Source organism: Pleurodeles waltl, chromosome 3_1, assembly GCF_031143425.1.
Source record: "Pleurodeles waltl isolate 20211129_DDA chromosome 3_1, aPleWal1.hap1.20221129, whole genome shotgun sequence".
In the NCBI taxonomy this organism is placed as follows: Eukaryota; Metazoa; Chordata; class Amphibia; order Caudata; family Salamandridae; genus Pleurodeles; species Pleurodeles waltl.
The window spans coordinates 478,913,746-478,935,708 of NC_090440.1; the positions used below are offsets into that span (position 1 = coordinate 478,913,746).

The 21,963-nt window shown below is 46.2% G+C and overlaps 1 protein-coding gene across 1 annotated transcript in view; it reads left to right on the forward strand.

Moving 5' to 3' along the window:
- Positions 1-21,963, forward strand: part of ST8SIA2 (ST8 alpha-N-acetyl-neuraminide alpha-2,8-sialyltransferase 2) — a 355,862-nt gene that overhangs the window by 281,144 nt on the left and 52,755 nt on the right. Inside the window, exon 5 of the mRNA XM_069222746.1 lies at positions 16,817-17,110. Within this exon, the coding sequence (XP_069078847.1) occupies positions 16,817-17,110 (294 nt within the window). The remainder of the gene's footprint in view (positions 1-16,816; positions 17,111-21,963) is intronic.

Genomic DNA, 21,963 nt, shown 5'->3' on the forward strand with positions numbered 1-21,963 from the left:
TGCCTGGATATTCTTCACCCTCTTTTGAGGCACAGCTTGGGTTAGAATATTTTGGGTCACTCAACTTTTCAGTGGTGTAACGCTAAAAGACGGGTATCTGACATATCATGACTTTGATACTTTGAAATCTGTTTCTAAGATGAAGCTGGCAAAATATCTGAAGTTTTTCTTCAGGTTGGACTTAGTGTGTAACCTGGAGTTCTCTAAGGGCTAACCCAATAGCATTGACAATTCTAATTTTTGGAGCTTCACAGGAACTCTTGAAAGTATATCCATGAGTGCTAATGTTAGGGCATGCTAAAGAGAACTGTACCTCAATCACCAACTCCAACCTCTGAGATACAGAAAAGAATCGCCATTGGACCTTTTGTAACTGCCGTAGAGGATTACCCCTGCCCCCATACATGTCTCCCTCACTCATTTGGTGTTTTTTGTTAATTTTTGCCTTTGAGAGGCCATTCATCCCTCTGTCTCCATTTTACTTCTGTCAATCTTGAACAGAATTATTTGCTCACTTTATTCTAACGTAGTGAGTGAACTGTGATTCACGCCCGGAGATAACTGAATCTCTGTGGGGAGATTTCTTTGACATCCATATATAACCTGTTAGAAATGGGGTCTCTAGATGGTTGTCAGTTTACACCCTGTCCAAGTAGGGACCCTCACTCTATTCCGGGTATGGGAGTCACACCCCTAAGATAAACCCTGCTCACCTCCTTGGTAGCTTGGCATAAGTAGTAAGGCCCATCTCAGAGACAATATGTTAAATATTTGCACCCATACACAGTAACACAGTGAAAACACTACAAATGGACACCACACCAGTTTAGAAAAATAGCCAATATTTATCTAAGTAAAACAAGATCAAAACAACAAAAAATCCAACATACACAAGCAAAGATATGAATTTTAAAGATTAAATCCCAATATAGTGCTTAGAAACACAATAGCTTCAACTGGTGCTATCATGGTGTCATACTGGAGTCATTCCCAACAGTCCGACCCCACTTGCGAGTGAGTGTGGCGCCAGTCATAGAATCTCACGGTCCCCAGGTATAGTACTTTAGAAACAAGGCAGAGTCAAAGACGTGGCACAGAGTCTGGGAGTTGAGGTGTCGCTGGAGCTGGTGCGGCATTCGTTCCGTGCTGCTACGCAGGAGGTGAGGTGTTGGTTCTTTACTTCTATGCAGGGGAGGTGAGGCGTTGGTTCCTTACGGAGGTGGCAGAGGTGAGGCAGCATTAGCAGTGAGGCACTGGTTCCTTACGATCTGGCGGGGCGATGAGTTCAGTGGGTCAAGATGCAATGGGGCAACCTCTCGGGGTCGCCATCACACCACGGGGCCACAGGCACCGCAGCAAAGTTGGGTGTCACAGATGTCAGTGACATGGCACTCGGGACTCACGGTGTTGCAGGACTTTAGAGGCGCTGCAGTGGTGTCAGGCCTGCGGTGTCAGTCACGGTCATCACACTTCAGTGGGCACCACGGGTTCCGGTGAAGGCAGCGGCCTGGAGTCAGGCAGCAGTGGTGGTTCTGCAGTCGTCTGGAGTTGGTGTTTCTTAATCTTCTTCTTTTATGCCCGATTTCACTCCCAAACTTCTGAGAACTGAAGTGGGCACCTCTTTGCAAGTCAGGGTCCTCATCAAGAGAACCCAGGGGCTGGCAGGTGAACTCTTTGATGTCCTTGAGACTTCGTAACAGGGGACAAGCTCAGTCCAAGCCCTTGGAAAAACTTCCCAATCAGGATACACAGCAAAGTCCAGTCTTTCTCCTCTCCAAAGCAGAAGCAGCAACTTCAGGCCAACCCAGCAAAGCACACACACAGCAAAAGGGCAGTACTCCTCCTCACAGCTCTTCAGTTATTTTTCTTGGCAGAATCTCCTCTTGATCCAAAATTATTCTAAAGGGCTGGGGTTTTGGGTCCAATACTTATACTCATTCCTGCCTTTGAAGCAGGCACATTTTGAAGGAAAGTCTTTATAGTGCACAAAACCCTAACTTTCCTGCTCTGGTCCCAGACACCCTCTAGGGGGTTGGAGGGTGCATTGTATAAGGACAGGCACTGCCCTATTCAGGTGCAAGTGTCAGCTCCTCCCACCACTCTAGCCCAGGAAGACGCATCAGGATATGCAGGGCACACCTCAGCTCCCTTTGTGTGACTGTCTAGGGCAGTGGCCTCCAAACCTTTTAATGCTGCACCCCCGCAGTTGAAAAATAAAAATTCTTGGCCCCCCCTCAGAATTCTTCGCAATTATTTTATAAAGATTGCAATGTTCAAATATGGCTAGACCTATTTAAACATTGCAGTTAAGTACTGTTACCTTTATAACAATGCAATAACATGTGTCTGCTTAAAACAAAGCCCTGTTATCTGTAAAATGTTTATTTTGGCCAGAGCCTGGTGCCCCCCTGGGATCACTGGAGGCCCCCCTAGGGGGGCCCGCCCCCGAGTTTGAAGACCTCTGGTCAAGGGTGAATTCACAACCCACCCAACTGTCATTCTGACCCAGACATGTATTCCACAGCCAGGCAGAGGAACAGAATGGTTAAGCAAGAAAATGCCCAGTGGCATTTCTAAACATGCAGTTTAAAAAACATCTTCAATAAAAGATGTTCTCTCAAACTGCCCAAGCAATTTTAACTTGCAAATCAGGATCTCTAATGACCCATACCCTCCTCACATTCTTCATAAGGTTGTTGAGTACACCAAACCATTAGTCAATGAGACTTTGAACACTTCCTTGGTTTTGGCACAGGTTCATGATGCCTGGAAAATAGCAGTAGTAAAACTGCTAAAGAAAAAGCAACTAATGCACACCATGCCACCAGCTAATTTACAGCCTATCTCCTTACTTTCAGCTTTAATTAAAATCATAGAAAATCTGGTAAACACTAAATTTTGATGGCATTTATGGAAGAGTCCAATATATTGCATCCCAGACAATCAGATTTCTGCCCAAAATATTCAACTGGGACCACATTGCTAGAGGTCTCAGACACCCTTAAGATTCATTAAACACAGGGAATAATGCAGTTTTGATCTTATTCGACCTATCCGCAACATTCAACACCATCTCATAATTGATATTGCTGCAACGAATACACAACGGTGGTATTTCCCATCTAGCCTGGGCATGGATTAAATAAATGTTATCTAACCTTAGGAAAACAGTGATGTCAGGATTTTTTTTTCTCGAGAACCCTAAGAATTCTACAGGGCTCTTCATTGAGTCCCCCGTTATTTGATATATACATGGCTCCTTTGATTACATTGATATCCTCATTCGGCATTGAGGTTAACTCTTACACTGACGATACACAATTGATACTGTCCATGCAGAAAGACTCTTGGCTCAGAACTCAACTTTAAAAACTGTCTATCTGAATGCATCAAGTCAGTGGATGAAAGTCAACCACCTTAAGTATAAACTGATAAAACAGAAGTTATGCTGGGAAGTCAAATATATTTGACCCCTTGGTATGGTGGCCTTCCTCCACTCTTACCCAAGCCCCTGCCTGCAGTCCAGGTGGCAAGGAATCTTGAAGCCAAATTTGATAACACCTTTGCCTTTCCAGCCCCAAGCATCCGCAGTAGCGGGTACATGTTTCAGCCAAATCAAATCACTTTAAAAGTTTTTTGTTTTTCTACTTTGTTGAGGCTAGGAAAACAGTTGTGGTGGCATTAATATCTTCTAGACAAGATTATTGCAATAGTCTGCATGCTGGTTCGGCTAAGCGATCCATTCTAAAATGATAGACGGCCCAACATGCAGCAGCTAATTTAGTCCTGAACGTTCCTCACCGCTCTTCAGCATCTTCCGCCATGAGTCCCCTTGGTTGGCTGCCTATTCACAAAATAATATTGTTTAAAATCCTCCTTTTAATGTTTAGAGCCTACAGAAACATGGGACCTTAATATCTAACTGAAAGAATTACTCATTACACCCACCACCTTCCCTCTGCTTAGGCCTTCATTTGCAAATCTTATCAAGGTTCCGACCTTTAGACTTAAATCAATGGGAGGAAAGTCTTTTGTAGTCCTGGGAGCAAAGGCCTGGATTAATCTCCCTTTGGAGCTCCGATTTCTCAATTCAGATGAGATCTTTCGAAAGCAATTGAAAGCTTTGATCTTTGGAATTCTAGATGCAGTATGCTTTTCTTTGATTCTGTAAGCAAGGGATCCTCCTGTTGCCTCTAGCCTTTGTCTGTTTTACGCAGCGCCAGGATGCTTCTCAAGTGACAGAGTGATTTATAAAATGACATTATTCATTCATTCGTGTATTTTTAAATTGTGAGTTCAGAGACACCAAACACCATAACTCTATCTGCTCCCAATAGGCAATCATACTTAAAAGATATTTCAAGGAAATCCCCATGTAAATCTTTGTGAAAAATAGACCTTGTAATAGTGTGAAATAGTGAAAAACAAACGTAGCAGTATTCCACCATCAGGACATGCAAAACACACCAGCACATGTCCTACCTTTTAAATACACTGCACCCTGCCCTTGGAGGTACCTCGGGCCTGCCTTGGGAGTGCCTTACATGTACTGAAAGGGAAAGTTTGTGCCGGGCAGTTGGGTGCACTTGCTAGGTCATCATGGAAGCTTAAAACTGCGCATCCAGGCACTGCAAAAGGAAGGTCTGAAACATGTTCACAGAACTACTCATGTGGGTGGCACAATCAGTGCTGCAGGCTCACTAGTAGCATTTGGTTTACAAGCCTTGGGCACACATAGTGCACTTTACTAGGGACTTACTGGTAAAACAAATATGCCAATCATGGATAAACCAGTCACCAATACAATTTAGGCCGGGAGCATATGCACTTTAGCACTGGCTAGCAGTGCTAAGGTGCCCAGAGTCCTAAAACCAACAAAAACAGGTCATAAAATATAGGAGGAAGTAGGCAAAACATTTGGGGATGACCCTGCAAAAAGTGCCGGGTCCAACATAACGTACCAACTCAGGTATTCTGATTTGGCCTCTTGCTATATGTCCAAGACATGAGGTCACTGGCATTGTGCTGCAGTTGGATGGTAAACCTCAGTGGATCAAGTCTTCATGTTCCCGACACTTTCTCATAGCATCATCATGGCTACCCCAACCCCCCAAATAAATGTTTAGAGTGTGACATGTGGCCCTACTCCCAAGGTTTGTGGCTGCAGCAAAAAGGCAAACCAACCCTGTAGGAAAGTACCATCTTGCCTGGCATGTTACCCCCATTTTTCACTGTATATATGTTGTTTTAGTTGTATGTGTCACTGGGACCCTGGTAACCCAGGGCCCCAGTGCTCATAAGTGTGCCTGAATGTGTTACCTGTGTAGTGACTAACTGTCTCACTGAGGCTCTGCTAATCAGAACCTCAGTGGTTATGCTCTCTCATTTCTTTCCAAATTGTCACTAACAGGCTAGTGACCATTTTTACCAATTTACATTGGCTTACTGGAACACCCTTATAATTCCCTAGTATATGGTACTGAGGTACCCAGGGTATTGGGGTTCCAGGAGATCCCTATGGGCTGCAGCATTTCTTTTGCCACCCATAGGGAGCTCTGACAATTCTTACACAGGCCTGCCACTGCAGCCTGAGTGAAATAACGTCCACGTTATTTCCCAGCCATTTTACACTGCACTTAAGTAACTTATAAGTCACCTATATGTCTAACCTTTACCTGGTAAAGGTTAGGTGCAAAGTTACTTAGTGTGTGGGCACCCTGGCACTAGCCAAGGTGCCCCCACATTGTTCAGAGCCAATTCCCTGAACTTTGTGAGTGCGGGGACACCATTACACGCGTGCACTACATATAGGTCACTACCTATATGTAGCTTCACAATGGTAACTCCGAAAATGGCCATGTAACATGTCTATGATCATGGAATTGCCCCCTCTATGCCATCCTGGCATAGTTGGCACAATCCCATGATCCCAGTGGTCTGTAGCACAGACCCTGGTACTGCCAAACTGCCCTTCCTGGGGTTTCACTGCAGCTGCTGCTGCTGCCAACCCCTCAGACAGGCATCTGCCCTCCTGGGGTCCAGCCAGGCCTGGCCCAGAATGGCAGAACAAAGAACTTCCTCTGAGAGAGGGTGTGACACCCTCTCCCTTTGGAAAATGGTGTGAAGGCAGGGGAGGAGTAGCCTCCCCCAGCCTCTGGAAATGCTTTGTTGGGCACAGAGGTGCCCATCTCTGCATAAGCCAGTCTACACCGGTTCAGGGACCCCTTAGCCCCTGCTCTGGCGCGAAACTGGACAAAGGAAAGGGGAGTGACCACTCCCCTGACCTGCACCTCCCCTGGGAGGTGTCCAGAGCTCCTCCAGTGTGCTCCAGACCTCTGCCATCTTGGAAACAGAGGTGCTGCTGGCACACTGGACTGCTCTGAGTGGCCAGTGCCACCAGGTGACGTCAGAGACTACTGCTGATAGGCTCCTTCAGGTGTTAGTAGCCTATCCTCTCTCCTACGTAGCCAAACCCTCTTTTCTGGCTATTTAGGGTCTCTGTCTCTGGGGAAACTTCAGATAACGAATGCAAGAGCTCATCCGAGTTCCTCTGCATCTCTCTCTTCACCTTCTGATAAGGAATCGACTGCTGACCGCGCTGGAAGCCTGCAAACCTGCAACATAGTAGCAAAGACGACTACTGCAACTCTGTAACGCTGATCCTGCCGCCTTCTCGACTGTTTTCCTGCTTGTGCATGCTGTGGGGGTAGCCTGCCTCCTCTCTGCACCAGAAGCTCCGAAGAAATCTCCCGTGGGTCGACGGAATCTTCCCCCTGCAACCGCAGGCACCAAAAAGCTGCATTACCGGTCCCTTGGGTTTCCTCTCAGCACGACGAGCGAGGTCCCTCGAATCCAGCAACTCTATCCAAGTGACCCCCACAGTCCAGTGACTCTTCAGTCCAAGTTTGGTGGAGGTAAGTCCTTGCCTCACCTCGCTGGGCTGCATTGCTGGGAACCGCGACTTTGCAGCTACTCCAGCCCCTGTGCACTTCCGGCGGAAATCCTTTGTGCACAGCCAAGCCTGGGTCCACGGCACTCTAACCTGCATTGCACGACTTTCTAAGTTGGTCTCCGGCGACGTGGGACTCCTTTGTGCAACTTCGGCAAGCACTGTTTCAGGCATCCTCGTAGGGCCTGTTTCTGGCACTTCTCCGGGTGTTACTTGCTTCAGTGAGGGCTCTTTGTCTTGCTCGACGTCCCCTCTCTCTTCAGGTCCAATTTGCGACCTCCTGGTCCCTCCTGGGCCCCAGCAGCGTCCAAAAACACCAAACTCATGATTTGCAAGTAGCAAGGCTTGTTGGCATCCTTTCAGCGGGAACATACTTCTGCACGACTCTCCAAGGCAAGTGGGATCCGTCCACCAAAGGGGAAGTCTCTAGCCCTTTTCGTTCTTGCAGAAACCTCAGCTTCTTCTGTCCAGTAGAAGCTTCTTTGCACCCGCAGCTGGCATTTCCTGGGCATCTGCCCATCTCCGACTTGCTTGTGACTTTTGGACTTGGTCCCCTTGTTCCACAGGTACCCTAGATTGGAAATCCACAGTTGTTGCATTGCTGGTTTGTGTCTTTCCTGCGTTATTCCTCTAGCACGACTTCTTTGTCCTTAGGGGAACTTTAGTGCACTTTGCACTCACTTTTCAGGGTCTTGGGGAGGGTTATTTTTCTAACTCTCACTATTTTCTAATAGTCTCAGCGACCCTCTACAAGGTCACATAGGTTTGGGGTCCATTCGTGGTTCGCATTCCACTTTTGGAGTATATGGTTTGTGTTGCCCCTATCCCTATGTTTCCCCATTGCATCCTATTGTAACTATACATTGTTTGCACTGTTTTCTAAGACTATACTGCATATTGTTTGCTATTGTGTATATATATCTTGTGTATATTTCCTATCCTTTCACTGAGGGTACACTCTAAGATACTTTGGCATATTGTCATAAAAATAAAGTACCTTTATTTTTAGTATAACTGTGTATTGTGTTTTCTTATGATATTGTGCATATGACACTAAGTGGTACTGTAGTAGCTTCACACGTCTCCTAGTTCAGCCTAAGCTGCTCTGCTAAGCTACCATTATCTATCAGCCTAAGCTGCTAGACACCCTATACACTAATAGGGGATAACTGGGCCTGGTGCAAGGTGCAAGTACCCCTTGGTACTCACTACAAGCCAGTCCAGCCTCCTACATTGGTTGTGCAGTGGTGGGATAAGTGCTTTGAGACTACTTACCACTCTTGTCATTGTACTTTTCATAAGAGAAAAATATACAAAACAAGGTCAGTGTATATACACATAGCCAAAAAGTTTTGCATTTCCTCTTTTCACTGTTTTCTAAGTGCTGAAAAGTACTTCTAACTTTCTAAAAAGTTTAAAATGTTTTTTTTTCTCTGTCTTTCTAAAAGCTCTGACAAACTTTTTATCTTTTACTATCACTTTAACTCTCTCTAAAAATGTCTGGCACAGGCCAAAATGTTGATCTGTCCAAACTTGCTTATGACAACCTTAGCTGGAAAAGAGCAAGGAGTCTCTGAATAGAGAGAGGTTTGAGTGTAGGGAAGAATCCTTCCTTGGAACTGTTACTTAACATGCTTAGAGAACAGGATAAGGCCATAGGTGCCTCATCTGTTGAAAAAGTACCTAATAGTTCTCAATCTGATTCAGGGACTCCCCCAGGAAAAGATTCAGGAAAGAAACTTCCTAGCCTGCCCATTACTAGACAGTCTAGCATAGTTGGTAATGATAATGAGCCACACCATACAAATAGTGTTGTCTCACATCATAGCAAAAGCATTTATTCTCACCATACTGGTAGTAATGTTTCTGTTAACCAAGCTGTTAGGGTGGCTTCTGTAAGGGACTGGTCTCCTTCTGTTCATTCCCATCATACCTCTGTATCTAGGAATGTCCCTCCCACCAACCCTGATGACAGAATGTTAGAGAGGGAACTCAATAAGTTGAGGGTGGAACAAACCAGACTGAAGCTTAAAAAGCAACAGCTGGATTTGGATAGACAGTCTTTTGAACTAGAGAAGGAAAGACAGAAGTTGGGTTTAGAAACCCATGGTGGCAGCAGCAGTATTCCCCATAGTCATCCTGCAAAAGAGCATGATTCCAGGAATCTGCACAAGATAGTTCCCCCTTATAAGGAGGGGGATGACATTAACAAGTGGTTTGCTGCACTTGAGAGGGCCTGTGTTTTACAGGATGTCCCTCAAAGGCAGTGGGCTGCTATCCTATGGCTATCATTTAGTGGAAAAGGTAGGGATAGGCTCCTTACTGTGAAAGAAAATGATACTCATAATTTCCAAGTTCTTAAGAATGCACTCCTGGATGGTTATGGCTTAACCACTGAACAGTACAGGATAAAGTTCAGAGAGACCAAAAAGGAGTCTTCACAAGACTGGGTTGATTTCATTGACCATTCAGTGAAGGCCTTGGAGGGGTGGTTACATGGCAGTAAAGTTACTGATTATGACAGCCTGTATAACTTAATCCTGAGAGAGCATATTCTTAATAATTGTGTGTCTGATTTGTTGCACCAGTACTTGGTGGACTCTGATCTGACCTCTCCCCAATAATTGGGAAAGAAGGCAGACAAATGGGTCAGAACAAGAGTGAACAGAAAAGTTCATACAGGGGGTGACAAAGATGGCAACAAAAAGAAGGATGGTAAGTCTTCAGACAAGGGTGGGGACAAATCTAAAAATGAGTCTTCATCAGTCCCACAAAAACACTCTGGTGGGGGTGGTGGGTCCAAATCCTCCTTTAATCAGAACAAGGAAAAGAAACCATGGTGCTATTTATGTAAAATAAAAGGCCATTGGACAACAGATCCCAGTTGTCCAAAGAAAGGCACCACTGCTCCTACCACTACAACCCCTACTGCTACACCTAGTGTCCCTACTAATAGCAGTGGTGGTGGGAGCAAACCTACTAATAGCCAATCCAAGGGAGTAGCTGGGCTCACTTTTGGTAATTTAGTTGGGGTTGGCCTTGTTAGGGAGGCCACAGAGGCTGTGTTAGTCTCTGAGGGGGCTATTGATTTAGCCACCTTAGTTGCTTGTCCCCTTAATATGGATAAGTACAAGCAGCTACCCCTAATAAATGGTGTTGAGGTTCAGGCCTACAGGGACACTGGTGCCAGTGTGACTATGGTCATAGAGAAACTGGTCCACCCTGAACAACACCTACTTGGTCACCAGTACCAAGTAACCGATGCTCACAACAACACACTTAGCCACCCCATGGCTGTTGTTAATCTCAACTGGGGGGGGGGGGGTTACTGGTCCAAAGAAAGTTGTGGTAGCTTCAGATTTACCTGTAGACTGTCTATTAGGGAATGATTTGGAGACATCAGCTTGGTCAGATGTGGAGTTGGAGGCCCATGCAGCAATGCTGGGCATCCCAGGGCATATTTTTGCTTTGACAAGGGCTCAGGCCAAAAAGCAAAAAGGACAGGGAAGCTTGGATCCTGGAACAATGGACCAAGTGCTCCCTAAAGCTAGGGGTAGTAGAAGCAAACCACTTCCTACTATCCCTCCCTCTACAGTGGATTCTACTTCTGAGGAAGAAGAATTCCCTCCCTGTGCAGAACCTACACCAGAGGAGCTGGAAGCAGACACTGCTGAGCTTTTGGGTGAAGGGGGGCCTGCCAGAGAGGAGCTGAGTGTGGCACAGCAAACCTGTCCCACATTAGAGGGTCTCAGACAGCAAGCTGTCAAACAGGCTAATGGGGATGTCAGTGACTCTCACAGAGTTTACTGGGAGGACAACCTCTTGTACACTGAGCATAGGGATCCTAAACCTGGAGCTGCCAGGAGATTAGTGATTCCTCAGGAGTACAGAAAGTTCCTCCTAACACTGGCACATGACATTCCCTTAGCTGGGCACCTAGGACAAATGAAAACTTGGGACAGGCTTGTTCCCCTGTTTCATTGGCCTAGGATGTCTGAGGACACAAAGGAATTTTGTAAGTCCTGTGAAACCTGTCAAGCCAGTGGCAAGACAGGTGGCACCCCAAAGGCACCCCTTATTCCACTGCCTGTGGTTGGGGTTCCCTTTGAAAGGGTAGGGGTTGACATAGTTGGCCCCCTTGACCCTCCTACTGCTTCAGGCAATAGGTTTATCTTGGTGGTAGTGGACCATGCCACAAGATATCCTGAAGCTATTCCTTTAAGGACCACTACAGCTCCTGCAGTGGCAAAGGCCCTCCTGGGAATATTTTCCAGGGTGGGCTTCCCAAAGGAAGTAGTATCAGACAGGGTAAGCAATTTCATGTCTGCATACTTAAAGGCCATGTGGAAGGAGTGTGGTGTAACGTACAAGTTCACAACACCCTATCATCCACAAACAAATGGACTGGTGGAGAGATTTGATAAAACTCTCAAAGGCATGATTATGGGTCTCCCTGAAAAACTCCGCAGGAGATGGGATATCCTTCTACCATGCCTCCTTTTTGCCTACAGGGAGGTACCCCAGAAAGGAGTGGGCTTCAGCCCCTTTGAACTTCTTTTTGGACACCCTGTTAGGGGTCCCCTCACACTTGTAAAGGAGGGTTGGGAACAACCTTTAAAAGCTCCTAAGCAGGATATTGTGGATTATGTACTTGGCCTCAGATCAAGGATGGCTGAGTACATGAAAAAGGCCAGTAAAAACCTTCAGGCCAGCCAAGAGCTCCAGAAGCAATGGCATGATCACAAGGCTGTTTTGGTTCAGTACCAACCAGGGCAGAAAGTGTGGGTCTTGGAGCCTGTGGCCCCAAGAGCACTCCAAGATAAATGGAGTGGTCCCCACACAATTGTTGAAAAGAAGGGAGAAGTCACCTATTTAGTTGACTTAGGCACTGCCAGGCGTCCCCTTAGGGTGCTCCATGTCAACCGCCTGAAACCCTACTATGACAGGGCTGATCTCACCCTGCTCATGGCAACTGATGAGGGACAGGAAGAAGACAGTGATTCTCTACCTGATCTCTTCTCTTCCACAGATCAAGATGCTCTTGTGGAAGGTGTAGTTTTGGCTGATTGTCTTACTGCTGAGCAGAAAGACAATTGCATAAATCTCCTAGATCAATTCTCTGAACTCTTCTCTACTGTGCCAGGTACCACTTCTTGGTGTGAGCACACTATAGATACTGGAGACAGTTTACCTGTCAAAAGTAAGATCTATAGGCAGCCTGACCATGTCAGGGACTGCATAAAGCAAGAGGTCCAGAAAATGTTAGAACTAGGAGTAGTTGAGCACTCTGACAGTCCATGGGCTTCTCCTGTGGTACTGGTACCAAAACCCCATTCCAAAGATGGAAAGAAGGAAATGCGGTTTTGTGTAGACTATAGAGGTCTCAACTTGGTAACCAAAACTGATGCTCACCCTATACCCAGGGCAGATGAGCTCATAGATACACTGGCATCTGCCAAGTATCTAAGCACTTTTGATTTGACTGCAGGGTATTGGCAGATCAAATTGTCAGAAGATGCTAAACCTAAGACTGCATTTTCTACCATTGGAGGACATTACCAGTTTACTGTAATGCCTTTTGGTTTGAAAAATGCACCTGCCACTTTTCAGAGGTTGGGGGATGATCACCTGGTCCACCTATGGAAAGTTTTGGAGGCCCTGCAAAAGGCAGGCCTCACTATCAAGGCTTCAAAGTGCCAGATAGGGCAGGGTAAGGTGGTTTATCTGGGACACCTTGTTGGTGGGGAACAGATTGTACCACTTCAGGGGAAAATCCAAACAATTATTGATTGGGTTCCCCCTACCACTCAGACTCAGATGAGAGCCTTCCTAGGCCTCACTGGGTATTACAGGAGGTTCATTAAGAACTATGGCTCCATTGCAGCCCCTCTTAATGACCTCACATCCAAGAAAATGCCTAAAAAGGTATTATGGACAGCAAACTGTCAGAAAGCTTTTGAGGAGCTGATGCAGGCCATGTGCTCTGCACCTGTCCTGAAAAGCCCTTGTTACTCTAAAAAATTCTATGTCCAAACTGATGCATCTGAATTAGGAGTAGGGGCAGTCCTATCACAACTTAATTCTGAGGGCCAGGATCAACCTGTTGCTTTTATTAGTAGGAGGTTGACCCCTAGAGAAAAGCGTTGGTCTGCCATTGAGAGGGAGGCCTTTGCTGTGGTCTGGGCTCTGAAGAAGTTGAGGCCATACCTGTTTGGCACTCACTTCATTGTTCAGACAGACCACAAACCTCTACTTTGGCTAAAACAAATGAAAGGTGAAAATCCTAAATTGTTGAGGTGGTCCATATCCCTACAGGGAATGGACTATACAGTGGAACATAGACCTGGGAGTAGCCACTCCAATGCAGATGGACTCTCCAGATATTTCCACTTAGACAATGAAGACTCATCAGGTCATGGCTAGTCTTATTGTCCTTCGTTTGGGGGGGGTTGTGTAGGAAAGTACCATCTTGCCTGGCATGTTACCCCCATTTTTCACTGTATATATGTTGTTTTAGTTGTATGTGTCACTGGGACCCTGGTAACCCAGGGCCCCAGTGCTCATAAGTGTGCCTGAATGTGTTACCTGTGTAGTGACTAACTGTCTCACTGAGGCTCTGCTAATCAGAACCTCAGTGGTTATGCTCTCTCATTTCTTTCCAAATTGTCACTAACAGGCTAGTGACCATTTTTACCAATTTACATTGGCTTACTGGAACACCCTTATAATTCCCTAGTATATGGTACTGAGGTACCCAGGGTATTGGGGTTCCAGGAGATCCCTATGGGCTGCAGCATTTCTTTTGCCACCCATAGGGAGCTCTGACAATTCTTACACAGGCCTGCCACTGCAGCCTGAGTGAAATAACGTCCACGTTATTTCACAGCCATTTTACACTGCACTTAAGTAACTTATAAGTCACCTATATGTCTAACCTTTACCTGGTAAAGGTTGGGTGCAAAGTTACTTAGTGTGTGGGCACCCTGGCACTAGCCAAGGTGCCCCCACATTGTTCAGAGCCAATTCCCTGAACTTTGTGAGTGCGGGTACACCATTACACGCGTGCACTACATATAGGTCACTACCTATATGTAGCTTCACAATGGTAACTCCGAAAATGGCCATGTAACATGTCTATGATCATGGAATTGCCCCCTCTATGCCATCCTGGCATAGTTGGCACAATCCCATGATCCCAGTGGTCTGTAGCACAGACCCTGGTACTGCCAAACTGCCCTTCCTGGGGTTTCACTGCAGCTGCTGCTGCTGCCAACCCCTCAGACAGGCATCTGCCCTCCTGGGGTCCAGCCAGGCCTGGCCCAGGATGGCAGAACAAAGAACTTCCTCTGAGAGAGGGTGTGACACCCTCTCCCTTTGGAAAATGGTGTGAAGGCAGGGGAGGAGTAGCCTCCCCCAGCCTCTGGAAATGCTTTGTTGGGCATAGAGGTGCCCAATTCTGCATAAGCCAGTCTACACCGGTTCAGGGACCCCTTAGCCCCTGCTCTGGCGCGAAACTGGACAAAGGAAAGGGGAGTGACCACTCCCCTGACCTGCACCTCCCCTGGGAGGTGTCCAGAGCTCCTCCAGTGTGCTCCAGACCTCTGCCATCTTGGAAACAGAGGTGCTGCTGGCACACTGGACTGCTCTGAGTGGCCAGTGCCACCAGGTGACGTCAGAGACTCCTGCTGATAGGCTCCTTCAGGTGTTAGTAGCCTATCCTCTCTCCTAGGTAGCCAAACCCTCTTTTCTGGCTATTTAGGGTCTCTGTCTCTGGGGAAACTTCAGATAACGAATGCAAGAGCTCATCCGAGTTCCTCTGCATCTCTCTCTTCACCTTCTGATAAGGAATCGACTGCTGACCGCGCTGGAAGCCTGCAAACCTGCAACATAGTAGCAAAGACGACTACTGCAACTCTGTAACGCTGATCCTGCCGCCTTCTCGACTGTTTTCCTGCTTGTGCATGCTGTGGGGGTAGCCTGCCTCCTCTCTGCACCAGAAGCTCCGAAGAAATCTCCCGTGGGTCGACGGAATCTTCCCCCTGCAACCGCAGGCACCAAAAAGCTGCATTACCGGTCCCTTGGGTCTCCTCTCAGCACGACGAGCGAGGTCCCTCGAATCCAGCAACTCTGTCCAAGTGACCCACACAGTCCAGTGACTCTTCAGTCCAAGTTTGGTGGAGGTAAGTCCTTGCCTCACCTCGCTGGGCTGCATTGCTGGGAACCGCGACTTTGCAGCTACTCCGGCCCCTGTGCACTTCCGGCGGAAATCCTTTGTGCACAGCCAAGCCTGGGTCCTCGGCACTCTAACCTGCATTGCACGACTTTCTAAGTTGGTCTCCGGCGACGTGGGACTCCTTTGTGCAACTTTGGTGAGCACCGTTTCACGCATCCTCGTAGTGCCTGTTTCTGGCACTTCTCTGGGTGCTACCTGCTTCAGTGAGGGCTCTTTGTCTTGCTCGACGTCCCCTCTCTCTTCAGGTCCAATGTACGACCTCCTGGTCCCTCCTGGGCCCCAGCAGCGTCCAAAAACGCCAAACGCACGATTTGCGACTAGCAAGGCTTGTTGGCGTCCTTTCAGCGGGAAAACACTTCTGCACGACTCTCCAAGGCGAGAGGGATCCGTCCACCAAAGGGGAAGTCTCTAGCCCTTTTTGTTCCTGCAGAAACCTCAGCTTCTTCTGTCCAGTAGAAGCTTCTTTGCACCCGCAGCTGGCATTTCCTGGGCATCTGCCCATCTCCGACTTGCTTGTGACTTTTGGACTTGGTCCCCTTGTTCCACAGGTACCCTAGATTGGAAATCCACAGTTGTTGCATTGCTGGTTTGTGTCTTTCCTGCGTTATTCCTCTAGCACGACTTCTTTGTCCTTAGGGGAACTTTAGTGCACTTTGCACTCACTTTTCAGGGTCTTGGGGAGGGTTATTTTTCTAACTCTCACTATTTTCTAATAGTCTCAGCAACCCTCTACAAGGTCACATAGGTTTGGGGTCCATTCGTGGTTCGCATTCCACTTTTGGAGAATATGGTTTGTGTTGCCCCTATCCCTATGTTTCCCCATTGCATCCTATTGTAACTGTACAGTTTGCACTGTTTTCTAAGACTATACTGCATATTTTTTGCTATTGTGTATATATATCTTGTGTATATTTCCTATCCTCTCACTGAGGGTACACTCTAAGATACTTTGGCATATTGTCATAAAAATAAAGTACCTTTATTTTTAGTATAACTGTGTATTGTGTTTTCTTATGATATTGTGCATATGACACTAAGTGGTACTGTAGTAGCTTCACACATCTCCTAGTTCAGCCTAAGCTGCTCTGCTAAGCTACCATTATCTATCAGCCTAAGCTGCTAGACACCCTATACACTAATAAGGGATAACTGGGCCTGGTGCAAGGTGCAAGTACCCCTTGGTACTCACTACAAGCCAGTCCAGCCTCCTACAAACCCTCCTCCAATATGTATGGCAGGAGGAGCTTTTAGAGCTGCACGATCCATCCACCATAAGCTTTGTTTTTTACCATTCCAAATGGTTTATTAGGAATAAAGACAATATGCTATGAATTTCTCCGTTATGATTTTAGCCCCAAAACAAGTTTTTGCTGTTTTTGGTGCAGAAAGAATGCAGTTTGGATTACTACCTCACTGTCCCTTGAGTCCTCAGCGAGTGTTCAGGGGGCTTGCATGTGGCAGTAGAGAAATTACCTCCTGGGGGTCTTCTGCTGTTCTCCACGTTGTTTTAAAAGTTGTTTCCTGTTCAATCTAGCCTAACCCACTCAATGTTCCCAGTCAAAAGGTAAATGTGAGAGATATTATCAGAGTAAACGATGCGTGTAGTAGAAATTAAACTTTTATTTTCCCTCTAGGTGTAATCTAGCACCTGTTGAAGAATATGCTAGTGACGTTGGGCTGAAGACAGATCTGGTGACGATGAATCCCTCTGTGGTGCAGCGGGCTTTTGAGGACCTTGTCAATGAGACCTGGAGGGAGAAATTTTTGCAACGTCTTCAGGGTTTAAATGGCAGCATCCTGTGGATCCCAGCATTCATGGCCAAAGGTGGAGAAGAGCGGGTCGAATGGGTGAATGACCTCATAATCAAACACCAGATCAACGTACATACTGCATACCCATCACTCAGATTACTTCATGCTGTCCGTGGGTAAGAGGAAAGACCTTTAGATCTTGGACAGATATTTATAACAGTCTTAAACAATGAATGCGCTTGATATGCAATTCACTTTATTTGTATATGCATTGCGTCTCACGGTTACAATGCCCTAGCATGAAATGAGTGGGAAGTGAGAGATGGCTGGGTGCCTAGCATTGTTATGTGAAGTAAAAGTGTTTTGATTATAAGCCTTGATGAAATGACTTGAAAAAGTAAGATTTTAGATCTGCCCCATCCATCCTGGCAGGAGGTCCCATCCTTCCCACGCCTAGTTTCCTTTGTGTCACTGCCTAGGAGGAATACCCAACCCCAACAGCAAAGCCATTCACAGTCATGTGACACATAACACAGGCAGAAGGAACAAATGGTAAGTACAAGAAAATGCCAACTTTTAAAAAAGGGACATTTTCAGAGTTGTGACTTAAAATCCAGCGTTACCATTAAAGAGGACTTTAAATTACAATTCTTGAGGGTAAACAGCATACTTCTATCTGCTTCCAATTGAAAGTTATCACTTATTAAATGTAATTAGGTTGCTGAGAGAGATAGGACATACTACAATGAAACATTACATTTTACTGCCATGACATGTAAAATCTAAATACATGTGCCTTGCTTTTTAAACACACTGCACCCTGCCCTCTGATCCTTTAGGCCATGCTTTAGGGATTACTTATATGTATTAATAAGGAAGGACTAGGCCTGGCAAAAAGTTTATTTTGGCAGGTGGAAATGACAATTTAAAACTGCATTACAGGCTGCAATGGTAGGCCTGAGACATGTTTCAAAGTGCTATTTTAATGGCGGCACAATGAGTGCTTCAGGCCCATTATTAACATTTAATTACAGGCCCTGTGTACACGTGGGAGCATATATTAGGGATTTATAAGTAAATGAAATGTGTCAATCAGGTGTAGGCCAATTATACCTTGTTTTGGGGAGAGAGTACAAGCACTTCAGCACTGAGTAGCAGTGGTAAAGCGCACAGTGTCCTAAACCCAACGAAAACAAATTCAGCAAAGCAGGAGGGGCGAATGCAAAAATGTTTGGGGAAATACCACTTCAAGGTGCCTAACGTCAGTCAAAAGTTAAACTTACTTATAAAATGTTCACTTGTTTTTACTGAGAGATCATTTTACAAGAAATGCAAATACTGGAGCCCAAAAGTGCTTTTGGTTGTGCCACAAATTTGTTACTGTTGCCATTGAACATAAAGACCTGTCTATATAGGAAACTTAGAGCTGCCTTTTCAGGGATGCTATTCTTAGTATGCTGTACCTGTTGTCTGGATTCGCAGGCTTGATTACTGATGTCCCTTCACATGATCTAAATGTTTAGTTCCACTCTGTGGTCTTAGAGGAGCCCTTTTCAATACCACTGACCCTGATTGCATCGAAGCTCTCAAGTGAATCTCAAATTTCCCTTGTAAAATTTCAGTAAGGTTAAACTTTTTCTGTATGGCAGAAATCTCAAGGTGCTCACGTTAGCTGTTCTGTAAGCATTCTCAGGTCTCTGGATCTTTGCATCCAGAAGCAGTATAGCAACAGTTGTTCACTGGCAACAAGAGTGATTAATGAAACCACAGCAAGGAACATCATGAAACTACAACTCATCCAAAATTCTGGTGCAAGACTCGTCCTGAACCTTCCCCACCAAGAACACATCTCCCAAAACCTGAGGACCCTCCATTGGCTCCCAGTAGAGAAGCAAATTAACTTCAAACTACTCACCCATACCTACGACGCCCTGCACGACATCGGACCGGCCTACCTGAGTCATCGCATCTCCTTCCATAACCCCGGCACACCCCTCCGCTCCACCCAACAGGCGCTAGCTACCGTCTCATGCATCCGCGGGAGGAAGATCCTTTGCATACCTCACAGCTAAGAGCTGGAACAACCTGCCCACGCACCTCAGACAAAGCCCATCTCTCACCATCTTCAGGAAGAACCTCAAAACATGGCTCTTTGAGTGAGGCTCAGACCCACCACCAGCACCTTGAGACCCTCATGGGTAAGTAGTTGCGCTTTACAAAAATTGACCACTGTGAGCACTTGTCTCCATGTTTCATTTGTTTGGGGTTGCAGTTCTGCCTACTGTTATAGCAGCCATGTCTCCATTTTCTTTAGTTCAATTTCCCCAACACTTTGATTTCTATTTGCTCTTGAGCTTTTTGAGGGTAACGTTCAATGTGACTAGCCCCTCCACTACCATCCCTTCTTCCTTTTCCCTAAGAGGAGCCTGTTGTCTGCATGACAAGGATTTGAAAAAACCCTCACTCTCCTGCCTTGTCTGCTTGCTTATCTTGCAATCTCTCACATTAGGTGTCTTAGGAGCCTGGAGTATCTTTCACTCCCCTCTGGGTGCGGCATTCAATCTGTGGTAGGGACGAGGCTTACAAATGAATGGAAAAATACACTAGCCTTTGCAGATACTTCCCCCATAGTAGCGTCTTCTCGTCTAATTCCGCTCTCAATCCTGAAAAAGGGCCCATACTAAACCAGCCAGATCCTGTAACCTTGCCCTCCATTTGGAAGTGGGAATACCTTCTCAGTGACAGATGCATGGCATAAACTTGTCTTTCCTGGATTCCCCAAACCACTGCTCAATCAAGCTAGGTTTCCAGGTTTTTCTGGGCACCCAATCTACATTTCCCAATCTTGTGGAAGTGTATTCCCTATCTGTAAGGGTATCAGCTTTCTCACATTATTTCTCTTCCACATTGCTCACCACATGTTCCACTTTGTTTTAACATATTTCTGACAGTCTTCTTATTCACTGGGTACGAGTAGGACTGAGACAGTGAAAGAAGGATCAAAAGCTCCGTACCAGACAGACGTATCCATCCTAATTCTCTCCTGGCTCTGCCCCTAACATGATATACTTTTAGACATAATGACTCAATAACATGGTTCTAACATGAGTAGGATTTAAAGACAATGGGACTGGTTGTGAAATAAGTTCTTAATGTATTGCACCTGTATAGTTGCATAATATTTGAAACTGGTATGCAGGAGTGCTAGATTCCAACAGTATACAAAAAGTGATGTGTGGAATTCTTGAACTTATTTCAGCCACTGGTAATTACTCAGGGCTGCAAAATGAGGTGACATGGTGTACAAAATATCAATGGATTAATATGTGGCCATACTGTACCTGGCTGATGAGCCTGTAACCAGGGCACAACTAGACCTAGGTTGCTTGTATTCTTGTTCAGGAGGACCTGGCTTGGCATTTTGGGCTGGACTCTTCTGATTGGAGTAGGGTCAAGACTGATTTGCACATAGTTGGGTCCTAACTGACACAGTGTGCAAAATAATGATGGATTGGCATGTGGCCTGAGTAATTACCAGTGGCCGAGATTAATGCAAGCATTCCACCCATCACTTTTGTGTATTCTTCATTGATTTCTACAGCGGACACTATATACAGCTGTAATATTCCAGAGTACTCAGAAGCGCATGTGTCAGAACCCAAAACTCATCATTCCTCCAGTAACTTACCGAAATCATTCCCAGTGGCCCTCAATATTCATCAATGTCACACTCATCACACATTATTTGATTGTAACGGTGCTGCTGTAAGCACATTGACCCTCATTATGACATTGATGGTAAGTGCTGCTTACAGCCACAGTGACGGCCGCCAACATACCGCAGCGGTGGCGGATATCCTTTCTCCATATCTCCATATTATGAAACACACAAAACAATCCGACAGAATACTGCCACATACACAGATCGGCCAGCCCAAAGGCCAGTGCTAAAGTGAAGGTACCATCACCCATACCATTACGCCAACAAAACAACGCCCACTACATCATGACACATAAGTCACCACGGGGGACATTCAACAGCGGTAAACCATTGGCAGTACACATTGGCGCACTCAGAATGGCCACCCAAATACTAAACTGCACAGCATTGGCCAATAACAAAAACACACACCTGACACTCATACACACACCACACCCACCCATCCACAGCACTATAAAACACACACCCACATCACACACAACTCTTTACAAATACAAATCATTGCCACCAGACTGACACCAAGACCACTGCAACAACTAGACACACACACCACATACATCCCTCACGCACCCCACTACGCATACCCAACCACAGTACCCAACACCCACACACTTACACACACCACACAACACCCATGTCCCCACAAAGACACCCCCGTTTTACAGATGAAGAGTTGAGGGTCATGGTAGACGAAATAGTCAGGGTTGAGCCACAGCTGTTTGGAGCACAGGTACAGAAATATCCATTGCAAGGAAGATGGAGCTATGGCAGTGAATCCTGGACAGGGTGAACGGAGGGGACAGCATCCAAGAACAAGGGACGACATCAGGAAGAGGTGGAATGACCCACGGGGGAAGGTGCATTCCATAGCAGCAAGGCACCAGCTCACCATACAGAAGACTGGCGGTGGACCGCTACCTCCTCCCCCAAAGCTCACAGCATGGGGGGGAGAAAGTCTTGGCATTACTGCATCCTGAGGGACTCACTGGAGTTGCAGATGGACTGGACACTGGTGAGTCAAAATATATTACTTATTAACCCCCATACCTGCATGCTATCACACCCCCTCACCCTCACTCCCATCACTCCACTCCACCTACACATATGACTAACCCCAATGCCCAGCCCTGCATGCTATACCAATGCATGGACAGCCCTCCCAGCCCTGCATGGACACCCATCACTAAAGCATGCACAACATAGGGGAACTAACAATCCCACAAAACATCAACATACACAAACCAAGGTGGCAGGGGAACAGCAATGATAGAGGGGAAGATAGGGATGTACAATATGTCACAGGCATGA